A 25,504-nucleotide genomic window follows, 5' to 3' on the forward strand; every position below is an offset into this window, starting at 1 on the left:
GTTCTACGAGCGCAGAAAATTGTGATGTAAAAAGAGAAAAATAAATAATTGTGAGCCATCATGGCGAATCCTAGAAAATTTAGTGAAAAAATTGCCCTCCACAATCAAAAGCAGGCCGAAGAGACGGCCGCTTTTGAACAAATTATGCGTGAAGTTTCCGACGCAACCAATAAGGTATGTCGCCTATTTACTCAGGCAATCGCTTCCTGGCCGTCAAATGTGCTCGCCGACGTAAACAATAATCATTACAATAAGCATATTGCGACTTAAAAGCTAGCCGGATAGCTCGTTCGGTTTACTTAGGAGGGGTATACCATAACAAAAGTACCCTAGCCAATCTTCCTTCCTGCTGCTACGGTTGTCATTACAGAAACAGATTTACTATACTATTTACGCATTATACAAGACAACCACACGCGGGTGAAATATTAGCAATAATAAGATTCTGTTAAAAACAAACACTTGTTATTCTACTTTCCCTACAATAACAATCAGATACATTCTCATTGTCTCATAAACAATAACAAAGCTCATTAATTATTTCCTGTAGTCAGTAATAATTAACTATGATTATATGATTGCAAGTAGTGGCTAAAATCTTATTGTTGATGATTCTTTGATATTTTACATTTGTAAATATTATTGTTCAAAACACATGCATGGTTGAGAATTTGATAATTATAAAGTTAATATATTTGTAATACACTTTACCTTTGGCTTGTCACTGCTAATACAGTAAAACTGGGACCTTTCATGATTTACCATTGTTTAGTGTAATATAGGTATATAAGTAATATATTTATAATGTACTGTTGAAGTTCAAGAACAACGCTATTTCAACACTATGAACCTATAAAAGTCATAACATTTTTTCAATTTAGTTATAAATTCTTTTGTGTGGAAAGAATGTATATATTTAAATTGCAAGTGCATCAAAACAATGATATTAAGAGAAATATAATCAACATTACAAACAAAGTTCAAGGTTTCATAACAGTATAAGATTAGAGATGAAACAACACAGAGCATGGTTACAGGTAAATTCAAGTAGTCGTCGAGCACGAGTAAAAGCTCAACCTCAGCCTGTAGAGAAAGCAGAGTCAACGCTCAGGCCCACACCGCAGGGCTTGGGCACATTCCGCAGCGGCTCCCTGCCAAATGTGGCTGCACCACAAGCCACTAATGTGGAGCCCGAAATTGACAAGGTTCCTATTGCCAACCCCCCAGTTTCCCGTACTGTTGTAGACCTTGCTATTTTTATTTCAACGGTAGTGGTGCAACTGTAGATGGCTGTTAATTTTGTATCTCTTGTAGGCTATTCTTTTTTAGTTGTACATCCTAATTACTTTAGGTTAATATGAGGCAAATACGGTTATATTACCAAGACTGCAGTTTTGTTAAATGTAGTCCATTTGCACATATTTCTAAATTGTAACTTTAGAAAAAAGATATAGAAGGAAAAGATGTACTATAATCAGTCACTTAGCACACAATTATAAGCAATTATATTATAATCACAAGAATCTATAAACTAAGTCAAGCATACATTAAAAATGTCTGTAATATACTTATAACAAATTAGCAACATCACTGAGAGAGATTACAAGGTGCAAAATGCTTTGTTACTCTCGTAACTAAAGATGGTAATGTAGTAGGCAAAGCAATACACTAATTGAATTATCACCTTGTAAATTAAACATATATCATGTTACTAAACAGGTCTTAATACTGTCAAAATAAACAGTGTAATAATACTCAAATTCAGAGCAGAAAGCCGGTGTGAACTGATATTTACTTTAAAACACATGTTTCAAGTTTTTTTTTCTTGAGACTGGGGCATCACATGTTCAGCCTTTCTGCTAGTTAAGTAAAACATTAATTAATAATACTTATTGCACATTGTCATAGGTCTCACAAATTGTGAAATTAAAATTGATTTCTTCAATAGGATTTGCACATTATTATATTGTTAAGTTTGTAAATGTTTTTGTTTGTATCTTCAGTAGGTATGTGAGTATGTCATAGATGGAAAGAATATTTTAATTTTTAATTGTTATAAGCATGTCATATTCTTGCATCCCTTTGATTTTATGATGCTGTTATTTTAAGATTACTTGTATGAGGAAAATATATTGTATTAAATAGTGTGTTTGAAACATGCTAATTATTAGCTGACACATTATTAGTATTGCAAAGTTTATATTCCTTTTGTACAAGTTATGATTTGTGAATACTATTGGTTTCTTAGAAATAAACTGTTATTTATTTAAACAATGCTTTTTGTGTATGCTACAATCATATATTGTTGAATAATTTTATATGAGATATCATAGGGCAAATACATTAAATAACTCAAAAATATGTTTTTATAACTAATTATTGTAATTGTCTTAACTAAGCAGTGTTCTATTAGAGTTGCATAAATAGATTTTTTGGTTTTGAAATACAAAGAAAAATTAAATAGAAAAAAAATTACATTAAATAATGTAAAATGGATTTTTAAAGGGTAATTAAATGGGTATTTAAAGTGAAAAGAATACCAGTTACATATAAAAATGTCTTCAAAATTTCTAGTTTGGTTTTTAGTACTTATATTGTTACAAAGAGTATATTAAATCGAAAAGAATTTGACTCGGACGGGACTTGAACCCGTTGCCGGAAATCTGAAGAGTCCGAGATGTCTTTAATTTAATTTTCTCTTTGTGAGTTTCCCTAAGCAGGGGTGCGTGTGTCAAAATACTTTATATGGTTACAGTAATTATGTAAATAACGTATGTTGTAGCCAGAGGAAGCGACGCTGGCGACACAGTACGGGCTGGGCGGCGGGCGCAGCGGCGGCGCGTCCCCCGCGCGCTCGCCCGGCCAGCGCGGCCGCGCCTCCTCGTCTGTGGGGCCCATGCGCCGCCCCGCCGACCGCAAGCACGACACCAGCCCCTACGGCAGCACCGTCTATCTCAGGTCAGTTATCAACTTATCAACAGGGGGGTTAAAAAGGCCACTTCGAAACAATTCATCTAAGGAAGCAATATTGCATTTTGACATTTGCGCTTATTAAAGTAAGTGCTCATTGCAAACAAATGTGAAATAGCAACAATAGAAATGCAAAATAGTATAATAGTAGCAATAGAAATGTGAAATGGCCTCTTTGTACGAATTGGTGGAAATTAAATGGAAATCTTTGGTGACCCTTTTAACTCCCAGATTTCTATAATATAATATCACCAATTCGAATCAACTAGATTTCGCGTTAAACTGAAATCGATGTATCTGGTTGATTTTCCACTCCACTCTCACCAACTCTAATATATGTATCTTTACCACCCCCTAAATATATCGCAATAGTTCCTTAGGGCTAGCCAGTCTACCAACATTTATTGCAGACCCCTAAATGTGATTCTGACACCACGTATGGGGAAAAACCCTGCCCCAAACCCCTGCGGTTAGATGCACAAACAACCTTAGGAAACTCGTTATGACATAGTTATGACGCGGCTTTGGAGCTTATTTCTGGCAGTGAACCACACTAGAGGCTAGTAAAATGGTCTTCCTTGAGATGACTCTCACATATCTAGTGTATGTAAATTATAAGGGTCACTACAACAATCAAATCGACGTACATAAATAATAATTCAAGTTAGAATTGATATTTGGGATACGTTACGCCAGAATTATGTTGTATAACGAACTTAAGTTACTATTAATGGTCTTAATTCTCTCCTACAAGGTAAAATAAATAATGTATCTAAGTAAATAATCTGACAGATACCCATGAGCCTCACAAGAAATCCTTAGACATTCGATTAAATAGGCGTTACTGGCGGAAACGGCAAGGACGCTCTTATCTGCGTTCTTAACTCATATAACATAGGGTACTCACATAAGTTCACGAGTACATTTATTCGCGAGATGGGGTACTCACAGTTACCCACATTCATTCCATGATGAAAGTACTCAACTCACACCTCGGAGAGCTTTCTACATCCTCCGTGGTCCAGTGGTTTACCGTTGTATTCCCGATCTGGTGGTTCCGGATTCGAATCCCGGTGGGAACAAATCACAACAATCACTTTGTGATCCCTAGTTTAGTTAGGTCATTACAGGCCTGATTGTCCAAAAAGTAAGATGATCCGTGCTTCGGAAGGCACGTTGAGCCATTGGTCTCGGTTAAGTAGTCGTAACATGAGCCATGTCAGGGACCTTTGAGGCCTTCGGGTTGATGAGCCCCTATTCTACGCAAATGTACGGTGACTCTTTTACCGTGCAGGCCGTCAAACTGTGGAACGCGCTACCCAGGGTCACTCGGGAATGTGACACGGTGGGTAGTTTTAAAAGGAACTTGAAGGATTATTATTTGAGTCTTGCTTAAGTTGCATTAGTCGTATTTGTATGCGTTTACTTATTTATTTAGGTATATATATATATATATATATATTGTATATAGTGTGTATTTTTTATAAACCAATATAGAAAGTATATAATATGTTTATATATTTATGAAATATATATTATATTATAATTTATTTAAATGTGGTTTGTAGGTTTAGGTTAATATTGTGTCTTATATTAGTATAAGTAATTTCTAAATAATTTGTACGCGTATGTATGTCTATCTATATAATATTATACGTTGAAAGTCTCTCTTGTCACGTAGGTCAGCTGGAAGAAATCTCTTTGTTTAGAGATAAGCTTGCCTGTACTATCTGTTTTCTTTGTATGTTTCCTGTGTCTGTTTCATTGTGTACAAATAAATAAATAAATAAAATAAATGAGATTGGTAATCCACCTCAAAACCCACACGATAGAAGAAGAGGAGAGAGAGCTTTCTGAGGATACTTACTTATTATATTGAAAAGTTAGCTCACACCGCTAAACAATTAATGCTTGCAGTGGACTCATATGTATAAAAAACGATGTTGATCACAAGCTTTACTAAGTTAGTACCTGTTCACGGTTGTCAAAAGTTCGCGGTTGGTCGCCGACGCTTGAAAATGACAATAACTCAACCTAATTATTGCTCGACGAGAAACTTGTTAAACGAGAAAACACTGCTTCCACTTTAAACAATCTTTCTATACTTATAAAAGGCTATACGAAAGTCCGTGACAACTTATATTATACCTACTAGCTTTTGCCCTCGATTTCGTTAACATTGGTATATTGGAACCGGCATCCTAGTAATTGTCTACAGAAATCGTAGTCTTAATTGGGTAAATAAATTATATGTATACCTATGATTGTAGGAAGAATAAAAAACCTAATAAGGAAAACTTTAAAGGTAATCTACTTTTCCTAGAACAATAAAATGGTGATGTTTCCGTACAATAAAATATATCAGATCACTTTTTAATAATAATACAGGTTAATATTAGAATATTCGTCAGTAACTAGTTGTATTGTAAATATGTGCTTTTACTTAAGTATATAAATATTATTCAAAATTTATTACTCTACAATGACATTTACAGTTGTAGTATTTTATTTTAATATTACTTGGTTTCAAGGTCTACAACACTACTGGTGTGTTGTTAATTTATTAAGGCATACAATGGTGCTAATTCCTGTACAAACCAAGTAATATTAAAATAAAATACTAAATGGGAATCGGGGCCAATAGTGGCTAATTTTGCGTGTAAAATCCTGCGCTGGACCTAAGTGACTCATGAGTTTAATTCAACGCTGACTCCACGTCATTCTGGGATTCCTCATTCACAATATATGACTACGATTCAGGACCCGGCCTGGTATTTGTAACAGGAAGATTTAATGTGTTGTACTAATTGTTTTCATCGTGTGATTTCCGAGGAAAAAATCCTTAGTATAAATAAAGAAAAGCAGATACTATACTTTTTACCCGTTTATGTATTAGGCCATTCCGGAAAGATAGTGCGGGCGTTTGTACTATTCCTGTAAATTATCTAGTACCTAAATCGTCCCACTGTGCTATATTTATCTATTTGTATTTAAAACATAGCCATCACATAGATAACAGAAAATTATGCCACATCAACATCATCGTCAGACATGAACCAATTACAATTAAAAAATAACCATCAGTGGAACACATACTTGCTTGTAATAATTCAATTCAATTCAATTCTTTATTTATATTAAATATATAAAGCGTTTGAGTGCAGTCGCGTTATGTCTGTTCCGTATATTTTATAACGGTTAGCTTAACAAGCCTCTACGTTCACCGTATAGATAATATTCAATCGTAATTTATACATTTGGTCTATATAAACAAAAATGTCGAATAGGTATATTGTGCCTATTAATGTTTTACGTCACGAAGAACGCATCTCATTAAAAGATTCGCGGTATACCGGCTTAGTTGGTCACCAGTCGTCACAGTACCACTCCCTGTTTTAGGAACTTAATATGAAATATATTTTCGGCGAAGAAAACCAACGTATATATAGGTACTCGTATCATTGTCTCATCAACAAAATAAGGAATTGTTTTAAAAATCAAACATGTCACAAGCGTTATGACAAGCATTTACAGAATTTAGTCCGTGAAAAGTAGACAATGCCAGTATACCTAATTACCTACAAACGATATCTATTTTTCACGGACTAAAATTTCGCGCTGGACTCGCGTCGTATGTATTGAGTCTTCCAGTACAAAAAGGTTTGTTATATAGTAAATAAATAGCAGTACTTACCGCACATTATGTTATACATAATACATACAAAAGTATACATTAGCGCAATTCGCACTATATTCATATTTGATAATAGAGCTCTATCGGTAGAGTTCAATGTCATATCATAATTCATGCGAGTAGAATACGCAAAAACTGCATTATAAATTGACTGGCGGCAAGCGATCATAATACGTGTGCTTTGATTAGCTATGGCTGTATGTAATGTAAGTCGTATGTTGTAGATAACGCAGCCGAAGAAAAACCTTGTTTTCTTCAAAACAAAGTTCAAGGTCTTCTATACTTGACGGTAAAACATGCCCGATATGAATTTCCCACGCTCTAGAATTAAAAGTCATTAAAAAAAAAACACTTAATGATAGATTTTCTAGTTATAGGCATCTAAAGTGGACGGTTTAATGAACGCGCCATAGAACAATCATTTCTTATCCACTTAAAAATGATAGTTTCTGTTGACAGGATTTAATTCGTCCTTTGTTACATTGAATACATGCATGCATATTTAAAGCAACACTCATATACGTTATTGGAAGAAAATAACTGTGTTTTTTATGATTTAATATCAATATTACGGCCTCCGTGGTCTAGTGGTTGAGCGTTAGTGGGGAAATATCATTAAAAATTCCTTTGTGATCCCTAGTTTGGTTAGGATATTACAGGCTGATCACCTGATTGTCCGATAGTAAGATGATCCGTGCTTCGGAAGGCACGTTAAGCCGTTGGCCCCGGTTACTACTTACTGATGTAAGTAGTCGTTACATGAGTCATGTCAGGGACCTTTGGCGGCTCAATAGTAACTCTGACACCAGGGTTGATGAGGTTGGTAATCCCCCTCACAACCCACACGAGAGAAGAATATTACGCACCGCATACTGTCAGGTTTCCAGCTATAAATACATCCATTATGTTTTAAACTAGTAAGGCACAACAATCTCAAGATGATAAAAAAGTACCTACCCACGGTACATTTTCAGTTTTTTTAAATGTTTTTTATATTCCAGAACACGCGTGGAACAAAAAATGCAATAAAACTTCAATAAAAAAACGTTTTAGTACAACTGACTCTTAATTTGTCACGTACATTTGCCTATTTACTTTATAATGAAATCGTGTGTTTCTCTTGTTGCATCAAGGTCGGTATAGTTCATTAAGTTGACCTAAAAGTGGTTTATATATCTTAGACAATCAACTAGAATATCTAGACCTGTGTTATATAGGTTTATAGTACTACACACTCTTTGTCCGTAGTTTTCCACAGGTGGAAGATATCCTAGACAAACAAACTTAGACACGTATAATTAAATTGTTCCCTACACATATCGTCATTATGAATAAATCCACTTTATTTATTCTCACTTGTATTTCATGTTGGGGTTATCAACTGCCCTTTAATAACCACAAATTGATATAAAGGCCTAAATTATCAATACAATCGATTCATCTAACCAACACAAATGATTGTTTAAAACAGGTTTTTTTATGTCAAAAGTATCTCACGAAGTTCTGCTAAGCGTAGGTTGGGTTTAACCGGAAAAGTATGATTTATTTATGCTACAAAAAACGTGTACTTGCAATTATGACGTGCTAACCAACATTTGCAAGCCGTTGCATACAAATGTATGTACCTAGTCCCTTAGTCACCCTAGGAATGTTTGTTAGCATTACCGTCTTCTTATAGTCTGTTCGCTTTTTGGATGCGACTTTTTATTGTATTCAAATATGTTACACGATTCAATATTTAGTATTCATTTGGAGCTGGTTTCAATAATGAGAGACTTTCTAGGCTACGTTCCCCAAAAAAATATCCCTCTGACGGAATAAACAACTTATATAGTTTATAGCACGTTCCGAGGTGATAGTATAGGTAGAATATCGATAAGCATCTAACGTTGAATAGGAATTCTTTGAGCCTGTCCTGTTTTACGCGCGTTGTCATACCACAGAGTACTTACCATTTTACAGATACAGACGCACATCTCCAAGCATGCAGGAATCTATAAAGTAATCAAATTACTCTGTGGTATGAAAACGCGAGTAAATCGCGCCTTCTGAACAAGGTCTGTCATTTTGCGTTTTTGTCATTATGCGCCTAATCCGGTCATAGACAACTAATAAGGACTCTATTGACTTTAGTTAGTAATAATTTGGAAACGCTGCAGTTATTTTATAATAAACGACTTAGCTGAGCCGAACTTAAGATTTTTTTAAAAGAAGCAATAATTGTAGATTAAGTATTCACAAAACCGCGAAAAATGGAAAGACAGAGGAAGATGTCCCGGAAGTTGATTTGTATTTGTTTCTAATATTGAAGTGTCAATGAAACTGTTTGTTCCAGTCCACCTCCGGACAGCAACTGGCGGCGGACGAACTCGGACTCGGCGCTCCACCAGTCATGCGGCGGTGGAGAACCCACAGGGAGCGCGCAGCTGTCGCCACACCACCACCCGCTGCACCCCCACCAGCACCCGCATCTACACCCCCACCAGAACCACCGTAGAGGTCAGTATGTCACAATCAGCAGACTCAGGAGAACCCACAGACAGCGCGCAGCTGTCGTCACACCACCACCCGCTGCACCCCCACCAGCACCCGCATCTACACCCCCACCAGAACCACCGTAGAGGTCAGTACGTCACAATCAGCAGACTCAGGAGAATCCACAGGCAGCGCGCAGCTGTCGCCGCACCACCACCCGCTGCACCCCCACCAGCACCCGCATCTACACCCCCACCAGCACCCGCATCTACACCCCCACCAGAACCACCGTAGAGGTCAGTACGTCACAATCAGCAGTCTCAGGAGAACCCACAGGCAGCGCGCAGCTGTTACCGCACTACATCCCGCTGCACCCCCACCAGAACCACCGTAGAGGTCTGTGCATTACACGCATTGGTGTGGAACGACGAGTGTCTGTAACTGTCTATAGCCAGCGCGAATTAAAAAAAACGGTCATTGTTATTATCACCTAAGCCTTATCCCTATTTGAGATTGGCATAGTATATTTTTCTTTATTATATCACTTCCACGATTCTTAATATTTATAAGTAAATGACAATAATAGAACATAATACCTCCACCAACCCGCATTGGAGCAGCGTGGTAGAGTATGCTCCATACCCCCTCCGGTTGATTGAGGGGAGGCCTGTGCCCAGCAGTGAGACGTATATGGGCTGTTTATAACAATAATAGATCTATTGCGCGCTCTAACAAAATCAATCCATGAGAAGTCCTCGACTCGCTCATAATCCCAGTAGCGGTTTAATAGCTGTATAATATGTGTTCTAGCAGCAGCTGACATAAACCTGGACGTCTTCGCGACACTCGGCATGAACCCCAACAACCGACCGCGGTCGTCTTGTGAAATACCCCGAATACCTAACAACAATAAGTGAGTTGAACCTTTATTTACTAGTTATTAAAGGTAATAGTTACGGGAAGTTGTATGATTGTTGTTGTTGTCTGCGAATGTACGCAAATTATTAAAAAGTTCAAATCAATATTCCACAAAAAACATCCAATAGTCCATAAGAATGCTATAGTCTCTGCTTACCCCGATGGGAAAGCGAATTTCGTTTATTTATTTGTAACAACTTGCAGAAAAAATAAATATTAAAAAGTCCAAATCAATATTCCAAAAAAAGAACAACCAATGGTCCATAAGAATTCCATAGTCTCTGCTTACCTCGATGGGAAATAGGCGTGAGTTTATTTATGTACTAAGAGTCTTTATTTTGTGACGAAAATAAAGCGCGGATATGCGCTAGTTCTCGTACAGGTGCGCGAATTGAATTAACCATACACACAGCACTTATTATCGCTCTGCGCTAGTAACGTCTGTATGTCAACGCAGGCTATGTATCTCGTCCTCTAGTCATAGTTATTTATATTTATTTATTTATTATTTATTTATTTATTTTGAGGAAGACTTACGGCCATATACATTTTCAACATAATAACCAGACAATAACTAAAGGCTAATTACAAGTCTCCACCTAATAGTGGCTAAGTTATTTACCCTTTTACAATTATAAAAGTAAGTAAATAGGTTAAAGCATGTTAAGTAAGGTAGGTACAAACATTTGACGTTCTCAAACTAGGGCTAATAAGTCACTTGTGTCTCAAAGAAAGTTTTCGCAATTTTTTGTCGCATCATGGATACTTTAGAACAAAACAAGTCTAGATCGTACTCAGGTGGTAAGCTGTTAAAACTGTCAATAGATCGTATCAAGTAGGTATTATGCCTATAGTTGGTTCTCGCAAAAGGTGCCCATAAAATAGGACGTTGCCTCAAACTACGAATATTTGCGCGTAAATGCAATTTAGACAAAAGTTCCGGACAATCAATAGAACCATTGGCTATGTTCATTAGAAGTGCTATGTCGGTGACCTTTCGTCTTAGTACAAGCGGTAGGAAATGATGTTGTGATGAATGTTATGATTGTATTAAGTTTTTTTTTTGACGTGACTTATTGTAGATTTGCCGCAGATGACATTAACTACTTGGCCGGACAAATGGGGAACGCTGAAAGTTCTTACCCGGTACAACGTTTAAGACAACAGGCCTGAGGGTGCCCAGTTGGGCGCGAACCTCGTCTCAGGGAGTAGTCGGAGAGGAAAAATATATATGAAAGAATTAATCAACCCTAGTGGGTTGATAACGATAAGCGCTGATTGAAGGAAATCGTCGGCCATGCCGGCGGGGTCGGTATCGGGGTCCTGAAGTGTTTGGTGTCGCGAGCTGATTGGCTGCCTCTATGGCTAGAGTAATCGAGTCGTCGGGATCGTATATATTACGTCCTTCAATTGTATTAAGGAGTGTATATTTATTACAGTGTGTACGAAAGCGGCGGGGATGGAGGCGGGGGCGGCGGCGGCGGAGGCGGCGGGCTGGCGTGCGGCGAGCTGCAGGTGCCGGGCGGCTCGCTGCCCGACCTCACCTCCGTGCACTACCCGCCGCCGCACTACCACCGCGCCTCGCCCGACTACCACCACAACAGATACGTATGTCACACATACAACTACGTGTTACCCGCGACCACACCCTGCGGGCTTAGCACCGTAACTCGCGCGGGCTTAGGACTCTTTCTCGCCTCGACATACGTCACCCGTCACTCTCTCACAGTACTGCACAGAAAGAGACAGGCGATCACTGTCGCAGCAAGAAAGAAATAAAACCCTGATTAAAATAAAAAAAACCTTTGCTTACAGGAAAACCCCATTAAATACGCCTCCATGTGCCTCCATTCTAATTTATCCCCGGCTCGGGCTCGAAACCATTAAATTTGACTTTATGAGATTTACTCATAGTTTCAAGGCTTTGTGCCCGGTTAATGGCAATAGGCTCGCCCCCTATGACACGGGATCTGAACATGGCTGGCAAGGAGTGGGTGTATTACTATACTCTGCCTACCCTTTTGGGGATACAGTTGTAATGCTATATTATATTAGTTTAGTATTTTTTTATACGTATTGCTGTAAGTGTACTTAAATACTTGAATAATAAATTGTGTCTTATTTAAAATACTGACGAAAAGTAACATTTCCAGAGCCCCACGTCCCCGGGCGCGGTGTCCCCGGGCGGCGGCAGCGTGTCCCCGGCCACAGGAGGCCTGTCTCCGGCCTCAGGGTCACCAGTTGGCGCCACAGTCCCACTCGCCTCCACCATGCACCAACACGACCACTCCGCGCTATATGACGCCCAGGTCTGTGAGATATTTGTTCCACGTGAAGTGAGATATTAGGAGTGAATGGGATTGATCTACCGAACACACGATCACACCGAGATATTATAACGCCCCAGTCTAATCGATTTTTGTTGTGGCAGACTTTAAGAATGAATGAGTGAATGGGATTAATAGTTTTTGGTTGGTTAATTTTGAAATTGGATTCGAATAACGGGAACTCGCGTAATACGACCAGTCAAATTACAGTCTGTTGAATAATAATAAATTTCGCGAAATCAATATCTCTTATGTCCCGTAAAATTGTTGAGCGTACCCGTAATCCATTCCTTAGGTGTATGTCACGCACAGATTTAGAAGGGCCTAAAAATACCATATCTATCAAGAATTGAGCGTAGTACTAAAGTGCGAAAGAAATCATCCAGATGATGACTGTTACGTACATTGAAATCTAACTTCACAACAAGCTCAGTAAATGTCAAATGAGATACTTTTAAGAGATGTCAAAATCTATTTTAAAAATTATGACGTAGGTATTCAATAAACATGGTTAAAAGATGTACTGTTCGTTACGTGATTAAAATTCATAAATGATAAAAGAAATATCTTAGATGATACATTGTTTTAAGTTTACGCGGTTATTGTTACTATGTGCTTTAATTATCTTAGATGATCTCTAGATTGGCATTTAATTTGTATTTGATTCAGTCGTCTACCCAATCTAAAATACTGCGGCTAATAATGCGGTTGTAATTGCGTAACCTCGTGTGATTCAACGCTAAATAATCATAACTTCCAGATAATACACGCAAACAAAATTTTATCGTTTGATGTGAAGATATATATCTTCCCCCTTTTATCAAAATACACGCATGTTCATAGACAAGATACTAAACCAACACACGTGTATGAGCCCAAGTTTTTGAGATAATAATATATAAGGGATAATAAATTTGAAGGATGTGTAATTTGAGCCTTCACACAGTACAACACAAGGTAAAAATATTTTAATACTAGGTGCCTATATATTATAAAAATATAAAGCTTATACGAGCGCAAGACAATGCTACTATTAAAACAAGCCATGATTATACCTAAGGGAAAAGTATTACGTAGCACAGAAAAAAAAAAAACATTTTAAGGAAACCATAGAATAAATACTACTCTACTCTCCGATTACTACTGTTTGTGTAGGAATTTATGAATCACACATAATAAATAGTATTGTCGTTTCAAATAAGGATCAATATTTCCTGTCTCTATATGGTTGATGGGATGCGTAACATTTTGTGTTTTCAATGAACTTATTGTTCGTATTACTTGAGAAACACTACACGAGTGTTAAGTGTTCAAGCTAACGATGACTTCGGGATATTAAAATAAGGCTGTAAATGCAAAGGACAACATAATAAAAGTGATATAAGTTTTGTGATAATAGAAAATAAATAAACGAATTTCCCTCCAAAGTCTTATTTTCTTAACCATGTATGTTTCCAGCCAGTACAATTTAGTGTCCGATAGTTTTAACATTTTTTGTTGTTGTTTTTGTTTTTTTGTTTGTGTTTATTTGCTTTCTACACAAATCATTTTTTTGTTTATTTCAGAATCACTTATCTGTACCAAACACAAATAATTATCTTCATCATAATAAGGTTCGTTTTCTTTTTTAACCTCCTCTTAAATTTTTCCGGTTCATACACTTACAGGCTTGAGTGCTTTAAATGCTGTCTGTTGTCGGTGCCACCATTTTGTATTCTTTATCGAAGAATAAAATTATTTGCTGTTACAGCAAACATTGCGACTTTATTACGTCTCTCATACATATTAAACCATTTTATTTTTATTATCGGAGCTTCAATTGGCACTAATATGCATGAACAAATTTTACAAATCGTATATCGCTTATTTTACGGCACAACTTTCAATCTTTTCTAAGCGAAAAGCTTTATTTCGATACCACCGCACAACATCAAAACTAATATTTCCAGTGTTTGGTATTAACCTATTTTCTTATTTTTAATCTATTCTATAATTGCCTCCTTTACAGTGTTATAAAAAATAAGATATTTCCTTCATTAAATGCTTATCCAACTTATTATTATTTATATACCAGATATTATTTTATGTATCTACAATAAGTATTTATATTGGGGATAAGTATTTTTACTACAAACATTCAGTGTCAATATTATTTTAGATTAATCACCAAAGATCAATGCGTGGATAGTTAGTTACACGTTGCCATGATACGTAAAATATAAAGATAAAGATAATTTATTTGCTTAAACATATTTATTTATTTATTTATAAAAAAGGTACACCAACAGCTTATATAATAAAACGTTAAATAAAATAAAAGTTACATCAGGAATTAGACTGTTACATAAACCAACACAACATTTAATAAATAAATATCAGTAATACATTTTTTTTTCTGCTATTACAAGCAACGTGTGACTTTCTGAATATTGTTTTAAATCTGGATCTTTCGTATGACGATATCTCAATATTTCTACAAATTATCACGTTACACGGATATTTTCTATATATTTCAGAAATTTTGCAATTGGGTTGACATGTCTAACTTTCCAAATAAAATAGAGGAAATCAAGTTCCCCTTGGTGCTATTTGATTATTTCGCCTCCTAGACTGCAAAGCTTTGACCTATTTAGCAATAGAATCATTTTAATTTCGGCAATTAATGAAGTAATATGTTATCTTCTTATTAAATGTTCAGCGAGGTATATCTCTAAGCACAAAATCTCTTACTTTTTTCGCATCGCAAGGGTGTTAAGTCCAATAAAACATTGTTAATCCAATTGTATCCATCTTTTATCATAAGCGATTCGCCATTTACGTTTGCTTTTATTAAAAAAAACAATTAATTTTATTTTTAATCTAACTGCATGTATCTTGCTAGCTTTAAAAAGACATGGAAGCACCGTGAACATTAATTATCTTCTAATATATATAAAAGCATTTTTTTTATTGTTATTCTGTTTCACGCTGCTTTCATAACTTTACTATTATAATGGAACCAAAACACCAGTCGTTATTTCCCTCATCGATCGGTTTATTTTTCTTATAAATTATAACGGTCATTTTATAAAAAATGTCTAAAGTTTGTATAGGTATTTCTCTCAAACAAAGTCCATTAAAAAGCAGTAAGTGCAAGTAACCATGCAAAGAGAAAAACAATAGAATATCCACCGTAAATTAATCGTAAACAGCACTACCAATATGTACGCCCAAATAACAAAGACACCTGGGAATAATCTGCATAAAACACTTCAAAAACATAATAAAAAATATTTTAAACAAAATATTTAATATACTCTGAATATTCAAATAAAAATACATTTTATTTTGATTTGTATAAATATTTTTATTACATAAGGGAATACCGACTGGCGTTCGATCATTACCAGTAACAATACCACATTGAAATAAATAGTTAGAGTGGTCGGTACATCTGTTGACAGAACATGTCGCCTCTGGACCACGGGTGGATCACGTCGGGGTACCAGTCGCACTGTAGTCCGCCTTCGCAATATTCCTCCACGTCGAATATTAATATACCTTCGCCCACGGTAAGTTCTTTTTTACATTTGATGGGTTTTGCTCTTGGCTTCAGGCTTGACGATACCTAAGACGACCCAGAGCTGTTTACAGCCTTGAAAGTACCCGGTTATATGCATTCGAAAATACAAGAGGACTGCAGGCACTTCCACTCCCTAGCTGTGCCTTTTGCTATAGTCTATCTATCCATAGTTTTCTCTTACTAAAGTAACTTTTGACAATTATTTTCATAGATAATTATACGTGCGTGCGTATATAAACCAATGATTAATGTACCTCTCCTTGCTTCCTGTTCTTTATGTTCGCTTTCGGTAGTCTATCTATCCATGATTTTCGTTTACTAAAGTTACTTTTGTCGTATTTAGTATTTTGACGTATTTTGTATCAAACATCCAAAATTAAATTCACGCCCATTTACTACCGGGGTAAAAGTGACTTCCACAGAAGCCACAGATCGGTCGGTGCAAGGTATCACAGGATCGAAGCAAATGTCACCAAAGTCACTTTTACCCCGGTAGCAAATGGGCGTGAATTTAATTTTGGATGTTTGATACAAAATACGTCAAAATACTAAATACGACAAAAGTAACTTTAGTAAACGAAAATCATGGATAGATAGATAAACTACCAAAAGCGAACATAAGTCAGATACTAATCAGGATGGGGTTGGTAATCACAACTCACACGATAGAAGAAGACAGACAGACGCAACTCACTTCCGTCACTATAGACAACTTGCAACCGTACTGGGTTTTAAAGTTCCAAGTTGGATATGATGATCGATAAAATGGTAACATGTATAAGCCAACCCGCTCATGACTCATCTACTTCTTTCGTAGATCATCATAATCGACAGACACAATAACATACATATACATATGTTATGTATATTACTTCTTTTACATTTCAATTTTGTAAATATTTTAATCCGAAAAACTTACAGGAATCGCTTTTCCACAGAATCGACTGCCGCCGTACTTTCCAACAATGGTGAACCATTAGCACACAAATTTGAACGCTACGTACTTCCACAGATGGTGCACAGTCCAGGGAGTCCGGTGGAATCACCACAGACCACGGACTACACTAACCTGCACCAACTACTGCAGCCCTTCGAGCAGATCACAATGGTCAGTTGAGTACACTATCATTTTAAGTTTATTCATTGACATCTACACTATTAAATTGACATAAAGAAAGCTATAATAACATTTAACGTCAATACTCATAGTCCCGATTCCTTCTGCCGTTTTTGATTTGGCTAAAAAACGTGATCTACTAAACATTGAGTATATTAAATTCTTCAGCTACATGTCACTATTCTACAAATCGAATTGCCCAATAAACTTCAGTAGTTTCAAAAGCGCTCATTTAGTCGCCTTCGGAGATATTGTCCTGATTTCATTACCGGGTTTTTTATGGAAGAATGATTCAACGGTACCATTTTGGTGACCAAGTTAGTGAGCTATGCTTATAAAGAAAAAATCTACAACACTTCCAACGTTCTACAGATTTCTAATACTTTTCATAATACCCACAACAGAGTCTATCATTGCTATGTCATCAATCCATCATTATGTAGCTAGTATTACCGCTACTTTCATGTTTGTTGTACACAACACGTAATTAATGTGCGATAATATTCATTGTTTTGCTTCAACGGAGTAGCAAGGAGTTGTAAGTAGCATAACTAATAACAATTTAGACTGTGAAGATGCTTCATGAAAACTAGTTGATATGACAAGATTATTGGTTCGATTAGTATGTCTACCTGATAGTAATATTCTAGCCGCCTTACCAATAAAAAAATAAACAACCAGTGAATATGTGTTAAGTACGTAACCGCAATAGTCCTGTTCACCGCTTGTATGTTTTATTGCTAAGACGGTAAGTGCATTTCGCCTCGACGTCTTGATGCTAGATCAAAAAGATTGTGACTAAACCTACTTGCCGATTTAAATATTCAATAGCTACAGACGAATCTCAATAACATACAAATAAAAGTATTTATTTTTCTTTCTAACCCTAATTTTCTTTTTCATCGGAAGTACTCTTGTCATTTCAACTAGTTTCAATTCTGCAAACATTCTGATTGGATATCACTCGAGTTTAAGTATAAATAAACAGTGACATCGAGTATTTAAACAGTATCTACAAATATTTGACGACTATACATCCAAGTACAGTTTGGATATCGGCACCAACGACCAAAGGAGTTCTAATATTATATCACTTGAAAACCAGTTGCACTGTCCAAACTTAACACAAAATTTTAAGCACTACCAATAATATTAATTTTAGGCCGAATGTTGTAATAGTTAATCGGGAGTGGAGGTTTTACACTCGTATAATTCGTAAAATAACGAAGCTCTTAAATATACTTATCCAGTCCCGATTCTATATTGAATTATGTCGTCGGCTAAGGTTACATTCTGTTTTAAACCAACATAAAATATAAAAAACAAACTCACGTTTGTACTGTAGAACTTAAATGCGGAGGCAAAGTAAAAATATTTGGATTCATATTTGTAAAGCCTTCGTCCTAGTCTTCTACTAGACTATAAACAGCTCGTATAACAGTAACACAGAATGTAGCGCTAGCAATAAGTTGAAGTGAGCCTCGTATAACGTTGGTGGATGTTGGCCAAGGACTGGGCGCAGCTGGTGCAGAGCCTCGTCGAGTCAGGCTGGACCGCGCACGTCCAAGTCGCGGAAAATGTACGACACCCACACATACACACACACTGGCATATACGTCTTGTACGATCCTTGAACAATGAACAATAAAAACTTTCGTTGTGCTATAGCAATTTGAAAATGACATATACCTAGAACACAACGCGTTTTTCACACTCAAAAAGTCCACCAAATTATTATTCTTATTTTATTATTCTTAAATGTGATCTTCATCAAATTAATGACAACCAATAAGATCGTACACCACGTATCTGACTCCAGTGACTAAGTAGGTAGTTGTGGTACACGCCTCAAATAGTACATATTTTATTAAAATACCTATTATTTATCTTTTATACAGCTTCGTTTTAGTAAAATCGTCCACAATTTATTAGGCATGATGTGCAATTCGAATATTATTTTGCCTGCCATTCCATAAGCAGTTTGTTTTTGTAATGTGTTCAAATATATCCGTGATATTTTTATATAAAGTTTCGTATAACCTCTTTCTCGGTGTTAATTTAGTATTTTAGTGTAACAACGTTTTCGTGATTAGATACTAAGATATACGCACTTGTTTGGTTATATTATCACACAAATTGATTTGGAAGACAGATCGCATGAGAAGATTGAACGGGTGACGTAGTTTACACGAGTACAATCACCTTTAGCATGTTTCTTTTTAGTAAAGAGTCAATACTACTATGCTCAATAGTTTTAGACTGGCTAAAGTTACATGTGTGGTCAACGAAATTATAAGCATAGGATATTTTGTATTCTATGAACTCACAAATACACCTTTAAAGAAACATGCAAACGTAAACCGCAAATGCAACTTTCGCTCTAATTTTAGGTAGTATTTTAAGTTACGAGCCTGCTTATGATTTCAAACTCTTAAGCTTCCCCTATTTTCTTATAGGTAAACCTGGGTAGATAGTCGTTACTTGATTCATTTCAGGTTTTGCTGCATTTTCTCGGTGTTTTTTTCTCGCTTGCCGCAAGTACATTGTCTTTGTGAATGTATGCATCGATTGCGTTATGTTTGTGTTTCCAGCTGGACCAACCGACGCAAAACTATAGACAGTTGGACCAAACGACGCAAAACTACAATACGTCGTACATGAACCACAGTTCACCACATTCGCCTCAGACAACGAATTCTGCGCACACGTACCCACAGGTGATTATTTCAGTTATATTTTATTTCGCTGTATAAATGTAGGGAAACGTGGACTCTAACACAGAAAACAACAAAGAAGCATTGAGACGTGGTTGAACCTCCGTATTTTGACAATCTAAACGCGTCACCGTTTAACCAATATTGACGTCCTGAATAGATTCTAAAAAGAAGGTGGTGCAGTAAATTGTCCTACTTCGGTCACGTCATGACAAATGACAAGTATAAGTTGCTCCATTTCATCGTCCAGGGTAATCTTGGGGAAATAGAAGTGTCGGCCGGAGGCTTCTGCTGCAGCACCACCATGCTTTTTAGAGCTGAAGTCTCCAAAATAAGAATAGCCCTTGATTTACAACCTCCGATGGGAATAGAACAGGCAGAAGCTATATAAGCATCTTCAATGGCTCGGCATAGTATATACAACAAAGCATGTTGTGTTCATGTTTGGATCATAGATAATTGATATCACGTGGTTTCCAGGGTTCGTGCCTGTTAATGGCAACAGGCTTGCTCCTTATTACATGGGCCTTAAACATCGCTGACTAACAAACAATGAACTCGGACTTATAGTCCGAAAGTGCATTAAATAATTGAAGTATAAATAGTTATGCCAATGTGTGGTGTAATTGCAGTCGCATTCAACGAACTCCGGCGCCGGGTGCCGGCGGGCGCGCGACCCCGTGCCGGGCGGGCACGCCTTCACCGCGCTGCAACCGCTCGCCAGCCCGCCCGCTCCGCCAGCGCCCTCCACGCCCGCCTCCATACCCGACATCATACTCACTGGTCAGTACACTCACACACACATACTTGCAGCCTCTATTGATACGAAGTCTTACGGATATGATGAACCTTATAGTGATAAGGCATTATATAGCCTATGGACGATATAATTGTCCATCATGTTAGAACATAATCCCTCTGTCGGATTTTTATTTTGTCAATATTTCAAATTCAAATATACTTTATTGCACCTAACTAAAAAAAGAGACTTAAGATAATATGTAAATTAAGTATTCAATTTATCTTAAGTGCAGTTTTCACTAACACAGTTGGCTGGGGCATTATAGACGGCGATACGCCTATCACGAAGGAAGACCTAGGAGAACATTTATGGATCAAATAAAAGAAAAGGTGCAGGTCGTATCGTATCAGGAGGTTAAGGATTTGGCGGAAAGAAGAGAGTAATAGCGATTACTCCACCGATAAGAGCGCAGCTCTTAAATAAAGAGATAAAGAGACGTCTATCACGATACGACCTATCATCATCAGAGTTTGTGTTATGTTTAAGTATTACCTTCCACTCCTGCAGATTACTCGGGCGAGCTGGACGCGGGCATATTCGGCGGCGAGGAGGCGCAGCTGCGGGCGGGGTTGGACCTGGACGACCTGTCGCTGCTGGAGGAGCCCAGCGCGCTGCTGCCCGACTCCAGCGTGGAGCACGAGTTCCGGCTCGACCGCTTGTAGTACACCGCGCCCCACCCCCCGGCCACGCGCCGCACACCGCTGACACCATTCCCGGGTGATTACACTTTACAATAGTGTTGATCCTGTTCGGTTAATCTATATATTGTTCCTGAAAAATTCCCCCAGTGGTAATAGTGGACTTGCCCTCGCAGCACGGCAACTGCGCCGCATGGCGCTACTTATATCGAGGGCTTCGGCCATTAGCCGTAGGACGTCTATCTATCGTAGATAGCATTCGCTGAATCTATTGGTCGAAGCCTTCGGTACAACTCGCGCCGCGCGCGGCGAGGTTGTCGTGTAGACCCCGCAGGCGGAGCGTCGGTGTTAATACTTATACATACAAGCGGGATACTATTTATGTCAATAGTATCCATTTATTACTACTAGGAAAATGCAACATGGTTTATAATTATGACGTAAAATATTACTACGGATGTTGGGATAATGTAGTAGAAAAAAAGGGATTTGTATTACCCCTGGGAGAATTATTTACTAGAAGTAATAGTAAATATTTGAGGGCAATAGATGGAATAACCGGTCTTGATTGAGCTATCGAACAGAAAGAGCTCTAGGCCATATCACACGAGCGATCACTGAGCTTATCACAGACGTAAGAACACGGAAGAATGAGACAATTTAACGTATGCAGTGAATATCGCTGTCACTCACATCGAAACTGGCGATATTCAATGTATCCGTTAGTACTCTTGTACTCAAGCTCCGTACGATCTTAATATTATAACTCAAGTCGTAGTCTATATTATGCGTTTGTAAAGTCAGCCATCGCCAGTATGTTTATGACCTTATTTCCAATATCATTTTCCTCGTTCGGAAATATAGGTGTCAATTTTGACACAGGTTGACATAAACAGCACATTATTAACATCAGATTTCCAAATGCAGGGAATGATATATGGAAATAAATAAAGTGGAATCACCCTCCTACTCTATTCCCTCTTTCGCGGTTCCAGGCTCCGATTTAAACTGACGTGCAGGCTAAAATATCAATGATGTGTTTAAATTCAAAAAGAAACTGTTTTCGTTCGGATTTTAAAGCTAGAAAGTAAATTCTAATATGGTTAGTCTAGAACGGAGCCTTACAAGAGAGCCGCCGGCGCGACGAGAGACTCCCTATTACTTCATGACAATTTGTATCGTTTCAAGTCTGAGTTAGTGAGTATAGGACTCGGTAGGTGTAGAGAGCGGCGTGAGCTCGGCGCCGGACGGCCGGATGACGGACGCCGGACGACCGGATCACCGGCCCGGACGACTGTGACTCTGTGACTCGAGTGCAAGTGTTCATTGTGGTTTTAAACGTTTTACTCATGTTTCTAATTCGAAGGGTTAGGTACGTCATAGATTTAGATTTTTTAAACGGTAATCGATCAATTTATCGACGATTGTACAGCATGAAGTGATTATTTTTTAATAAGTATTGTGAATATTTACTCGAATATCATTAGGGAATTTAATTCGGATTTAATGGAGACATTTTCTTTAATATCCTATGTGGGACCGTACGGTCGTTTCTTTGTACATAAAACTTGAAAGTGTTCAATTTATTGAAATTGCATTTAAATCGCTAATGTTGCATGCTAGTGTAGCGGCAGTCGTGCTCGCCGTCGTTTTGACTTTGTTCGTCTGGAACAGACACCCTTATAATTATTATATTCTCTTTGACATTTTGAAATATCGTCATTCAGCGATTGCTCAAGCGTTGACTGAATTTTACATCTTTATCCGAACGAAACATTTACGATTAGCCAATTGTCTTAGCTTTAATCCATTTGAAACCAATTGCATATAATTCGCACGAGCTTTTGACACGTTGTTTAGCGTACATTGTGCCCCAATTCCTGTTCGTGTAATTGTTTAGAGTAACCATTTTAGATCCTTGTAAATAAGATACGTTGTTATTGAAGTTTTAATAAGCTTTTGTCGCAAACATATCTATGTGTACGTACGTGTGGTTGCGAGGCTCGTTTCTGTCTGTGTAGGGGTCAATTTGAACTACGAATTATTTTTATAAATATTTAAGGGGAACTCAAGCCTAATTTCAAATAGTAGCCGTATCTATTATAGAAACAAAATTGGTATACTTCATACCTTATGATTCAAACAAGTGTAGATATTTACTGAACTACGCCAGATTGAAAAAAAATTCGTGCCATACAAGACGAAGAGAAACGTTTTGGCCAGTAAGAGCTGGGACGATGATTGTAAATTAGTAAAGTGTATGAAGTGTTTATGTTTGAAAAAAGTTAGTGCAACCTAACTCGACACCGCCACGTGGTACAACCCGCATCCCCACACGATGTTTGCGATGATACTCGATACCATGTCGAATCAGCGAATATTTGCATTTTCACTTATTTTAACAACTATCTGAAGTTAAACTTTAACTAGTTTTTAAGTTACAAACCATATTTTAGTAGTTAAACGATCAGTGCACTCGCATTGCTAATCGCTGTGTTTGTCTTCTGAATTGATCTACTTAAATGTATCGTTATAAAATGTACAAATTATTTTTATGGTTCTGCTTCCGGTTAGCAGTGCGAGTGCGGTGATGTTCATGGTAGATCGTGTTTCTTTTTCGTTTTGTAAATGCTCATTATATTATGTTTTAAGAGTCTAGTCATCAAGTTTGTTTCATATGAAATAGAATCTGTTACACTTCCGTCAAGCAAAGCGATGTACCGATGCATGGACGTTGGTTATCATTCCATTCCACGCTGTTACGATTGACATACGAATGTATGGACAAGATGAGGGAATGGTTCATAGGGTAGTTGTCCTTGTGTAGAGTCTGTACTGTTCTCTCTTTGTTGTCATTTGTTAATTTGTAAGGAAATATTTGTGAGGACTGCATACATTGTGTGATGTGCTTCGAATCAGTATACAGGCAATGTTGAAGAAAGTATTGCCGGCTGGTAGTTCCATAACGATTCCAAAGTTACCGAGATAATCCGACTTATTACCTCCACTATTCAATTTAATAGTTGGTATTAGATATTGGCTTTTGCCGTGATATACTCAATGAACATAATAATAAGTTATGTCTGTTGAAGTGGAATATCTCTGGAGCCGCCACCAGCATCTTTGAGTACACCTATATTGTATTGTTGAGACAATTCAAAGTTTAATTTCAAATTCCGCTGTAAAGTATACTGTATGACAGATGATATAAATGTATAAATAGTTATACGATAATTGTGATAAAGGAAAAAAGCACAACATAATTCATAGCGAAGCCTAATCTGATGTTAAAGTAAGTTTCTTTTCTTAAATTTTTCATAGTTTTTTCTAATGTTAGAAACATTATATGTACATGTTATAATAAGCTAGAGTCTGCAAAGTGCAGTGTGTTACGAGGTAGTCTTGGGTTCGATTCGAGTCTGAATCAGGTGCAATATGGTGTTTATATGTTGGAATTTATTCATTCGGTGTGATCGATTATATTTTACAAAATGTTACAATCTTTTATTTTGGAATTTATTGACTTTATACCAAATTTAAAATTTTCTATTGAGTCTTTTTTAATAACACAGTAGGATAAATGCTCGGAGAGTTTATTATTATGAGACTTGCTACTGCGCTGCATTTTATGGATGGAATGGACATCTACTATGCCTTCACTCGCTGTAGCATGACGGAACAATAATCTTAATAACACTGTCGGGCGATATCCTACTGCTAACATTAGAAATGAACTCATTTTTATAAAATCTGTTGGATTTTTTTACCTTTTGCATTTTGAAGATAAGATTACGATAGAGATAAGGATATAATGTGTGCAGTTATGGGAAAGCTTTCATGGCCCGTGGAAGCAACGAGACACCAAATAGAGTGATCGAGTATTTCTACAAATTCTTAAATCTATTTCATCAATTTGTATGACATTGAATTTAGGACATAAATGTTTTTTCTCAAATATGCACAAACTTATTGAAGATTTTGCAGTTAAATGTTTCAAAGGTTTGTTTTATTTAAACCAAATGTACATAATAAGTGTGATAGAGATGAAACGGTCTCATTTAAATTAAAATAAAATTGTTGTAAGTATGTGAGCATTTTATTTCCAATGAAAACCAAGCTTATATAACTTATAATCACATAATAATAATTATAACCATGCTTTCACATTAATTTTACACAGAAAATAACTCTCACTCAAGACAATATTTTTTTACACATATTTCGCATCAATGCGATTTATCAACAAAAAATGCAATCTGGCCACTCTCTGTCAAAAACAGAAGAAAA

General features: G+C 36.9%; 1 protein-coding gene across 3 annotated transcripts; it reads left to right on the forward strand.

The window, feature by feature from the left end:
• LOC126374364 (CREB-regulated transcription coactivator 3-like) lies at positions 1 to 25,303 on the forward strand. 3 transcript variants are annotated; one of them, XM_050020975.1, is made up of 12 exons: positions 1 to 174; positions 2,783 to 2,958; positions 9,000 to 9,163; positions 9,950 to 10,052; positions 11,497 to 11,665; positions 12,211 to 12,366; positions 13,950 to 13,997; positions 15,828 to 15,935; positions 16,959 to 17,054; positions 19,655 to 19,780; positions 20,410 to 20,560; positions 21,087 to 25,303. In XM_050020975.1, the coding sequence occupies exons 1-12, from the start codon at positions 61 to 63 to the stop codon at positions 21,239 to 21,241; spliced, it is 1,566 nt and encodes a 521-aa protein (XP_049876932.1). In that variant the 5' UTR covers positions 1 to 60; the 3' UTR covers positions 21,242 to 25,303. The 3 variants fall into 3 exon arrangements, with proteins under 3 accessions (XP_049876932.1, XP_049876933.1, XP_049876934.1); XM_050020976.1 differs by having other exon boundaries at positions 9,953 to 10,052; XM_050020977.1 differs by lacking the exon at positions 13,950 to 13,997.
• Positions 25,304 to 25,504: the final 201 nt, after the last annotated feature.

The sequence above is a fragment of the Pectinophora gossypiella genome, chromosome 17 (assembly GCF_024362695.1).
Source record: "Pectinophora gossypiella chromosome 17, ilPecGoss1.1, whole genome shotgun sequence".
In the NCBI taxonomy this organism is placed as follows: domain Eukaryota; kingdom Metazoa; phylum Arthropoda; class Insecta; order Lepidoptera; family Gelechiidae; genus Pectinophora; species Pectinophora gossypiella.

What these genes read in the sequence shown, in the direction of transcription:
- LOC126374364 (XM_050020975.1), top strand. Translation starts at nt 61, where the DNA reads ATGGCGAATCCTAGAAAATTTAGTGAAAAAATTGCCCTCCACAATCAA. An exon ending in GGCAGCACCGTCTATCTCAG is followed by an intron (nt 2,959 to 8,999) that starts GTCAGTTATCAA and finishes TGTTTGTTCCAG; the next exon opens with TCCACCTCCGGACAGCAACT. An exon ending in CCGCGCTATATGACGCCCAG is followed by an intron (nt 12,367 to 13,949) that starts GTCTGTGAGATA and finishes TGTTTATTTCAG; the next exon opens with AATCACTTATCTGTACCAAA.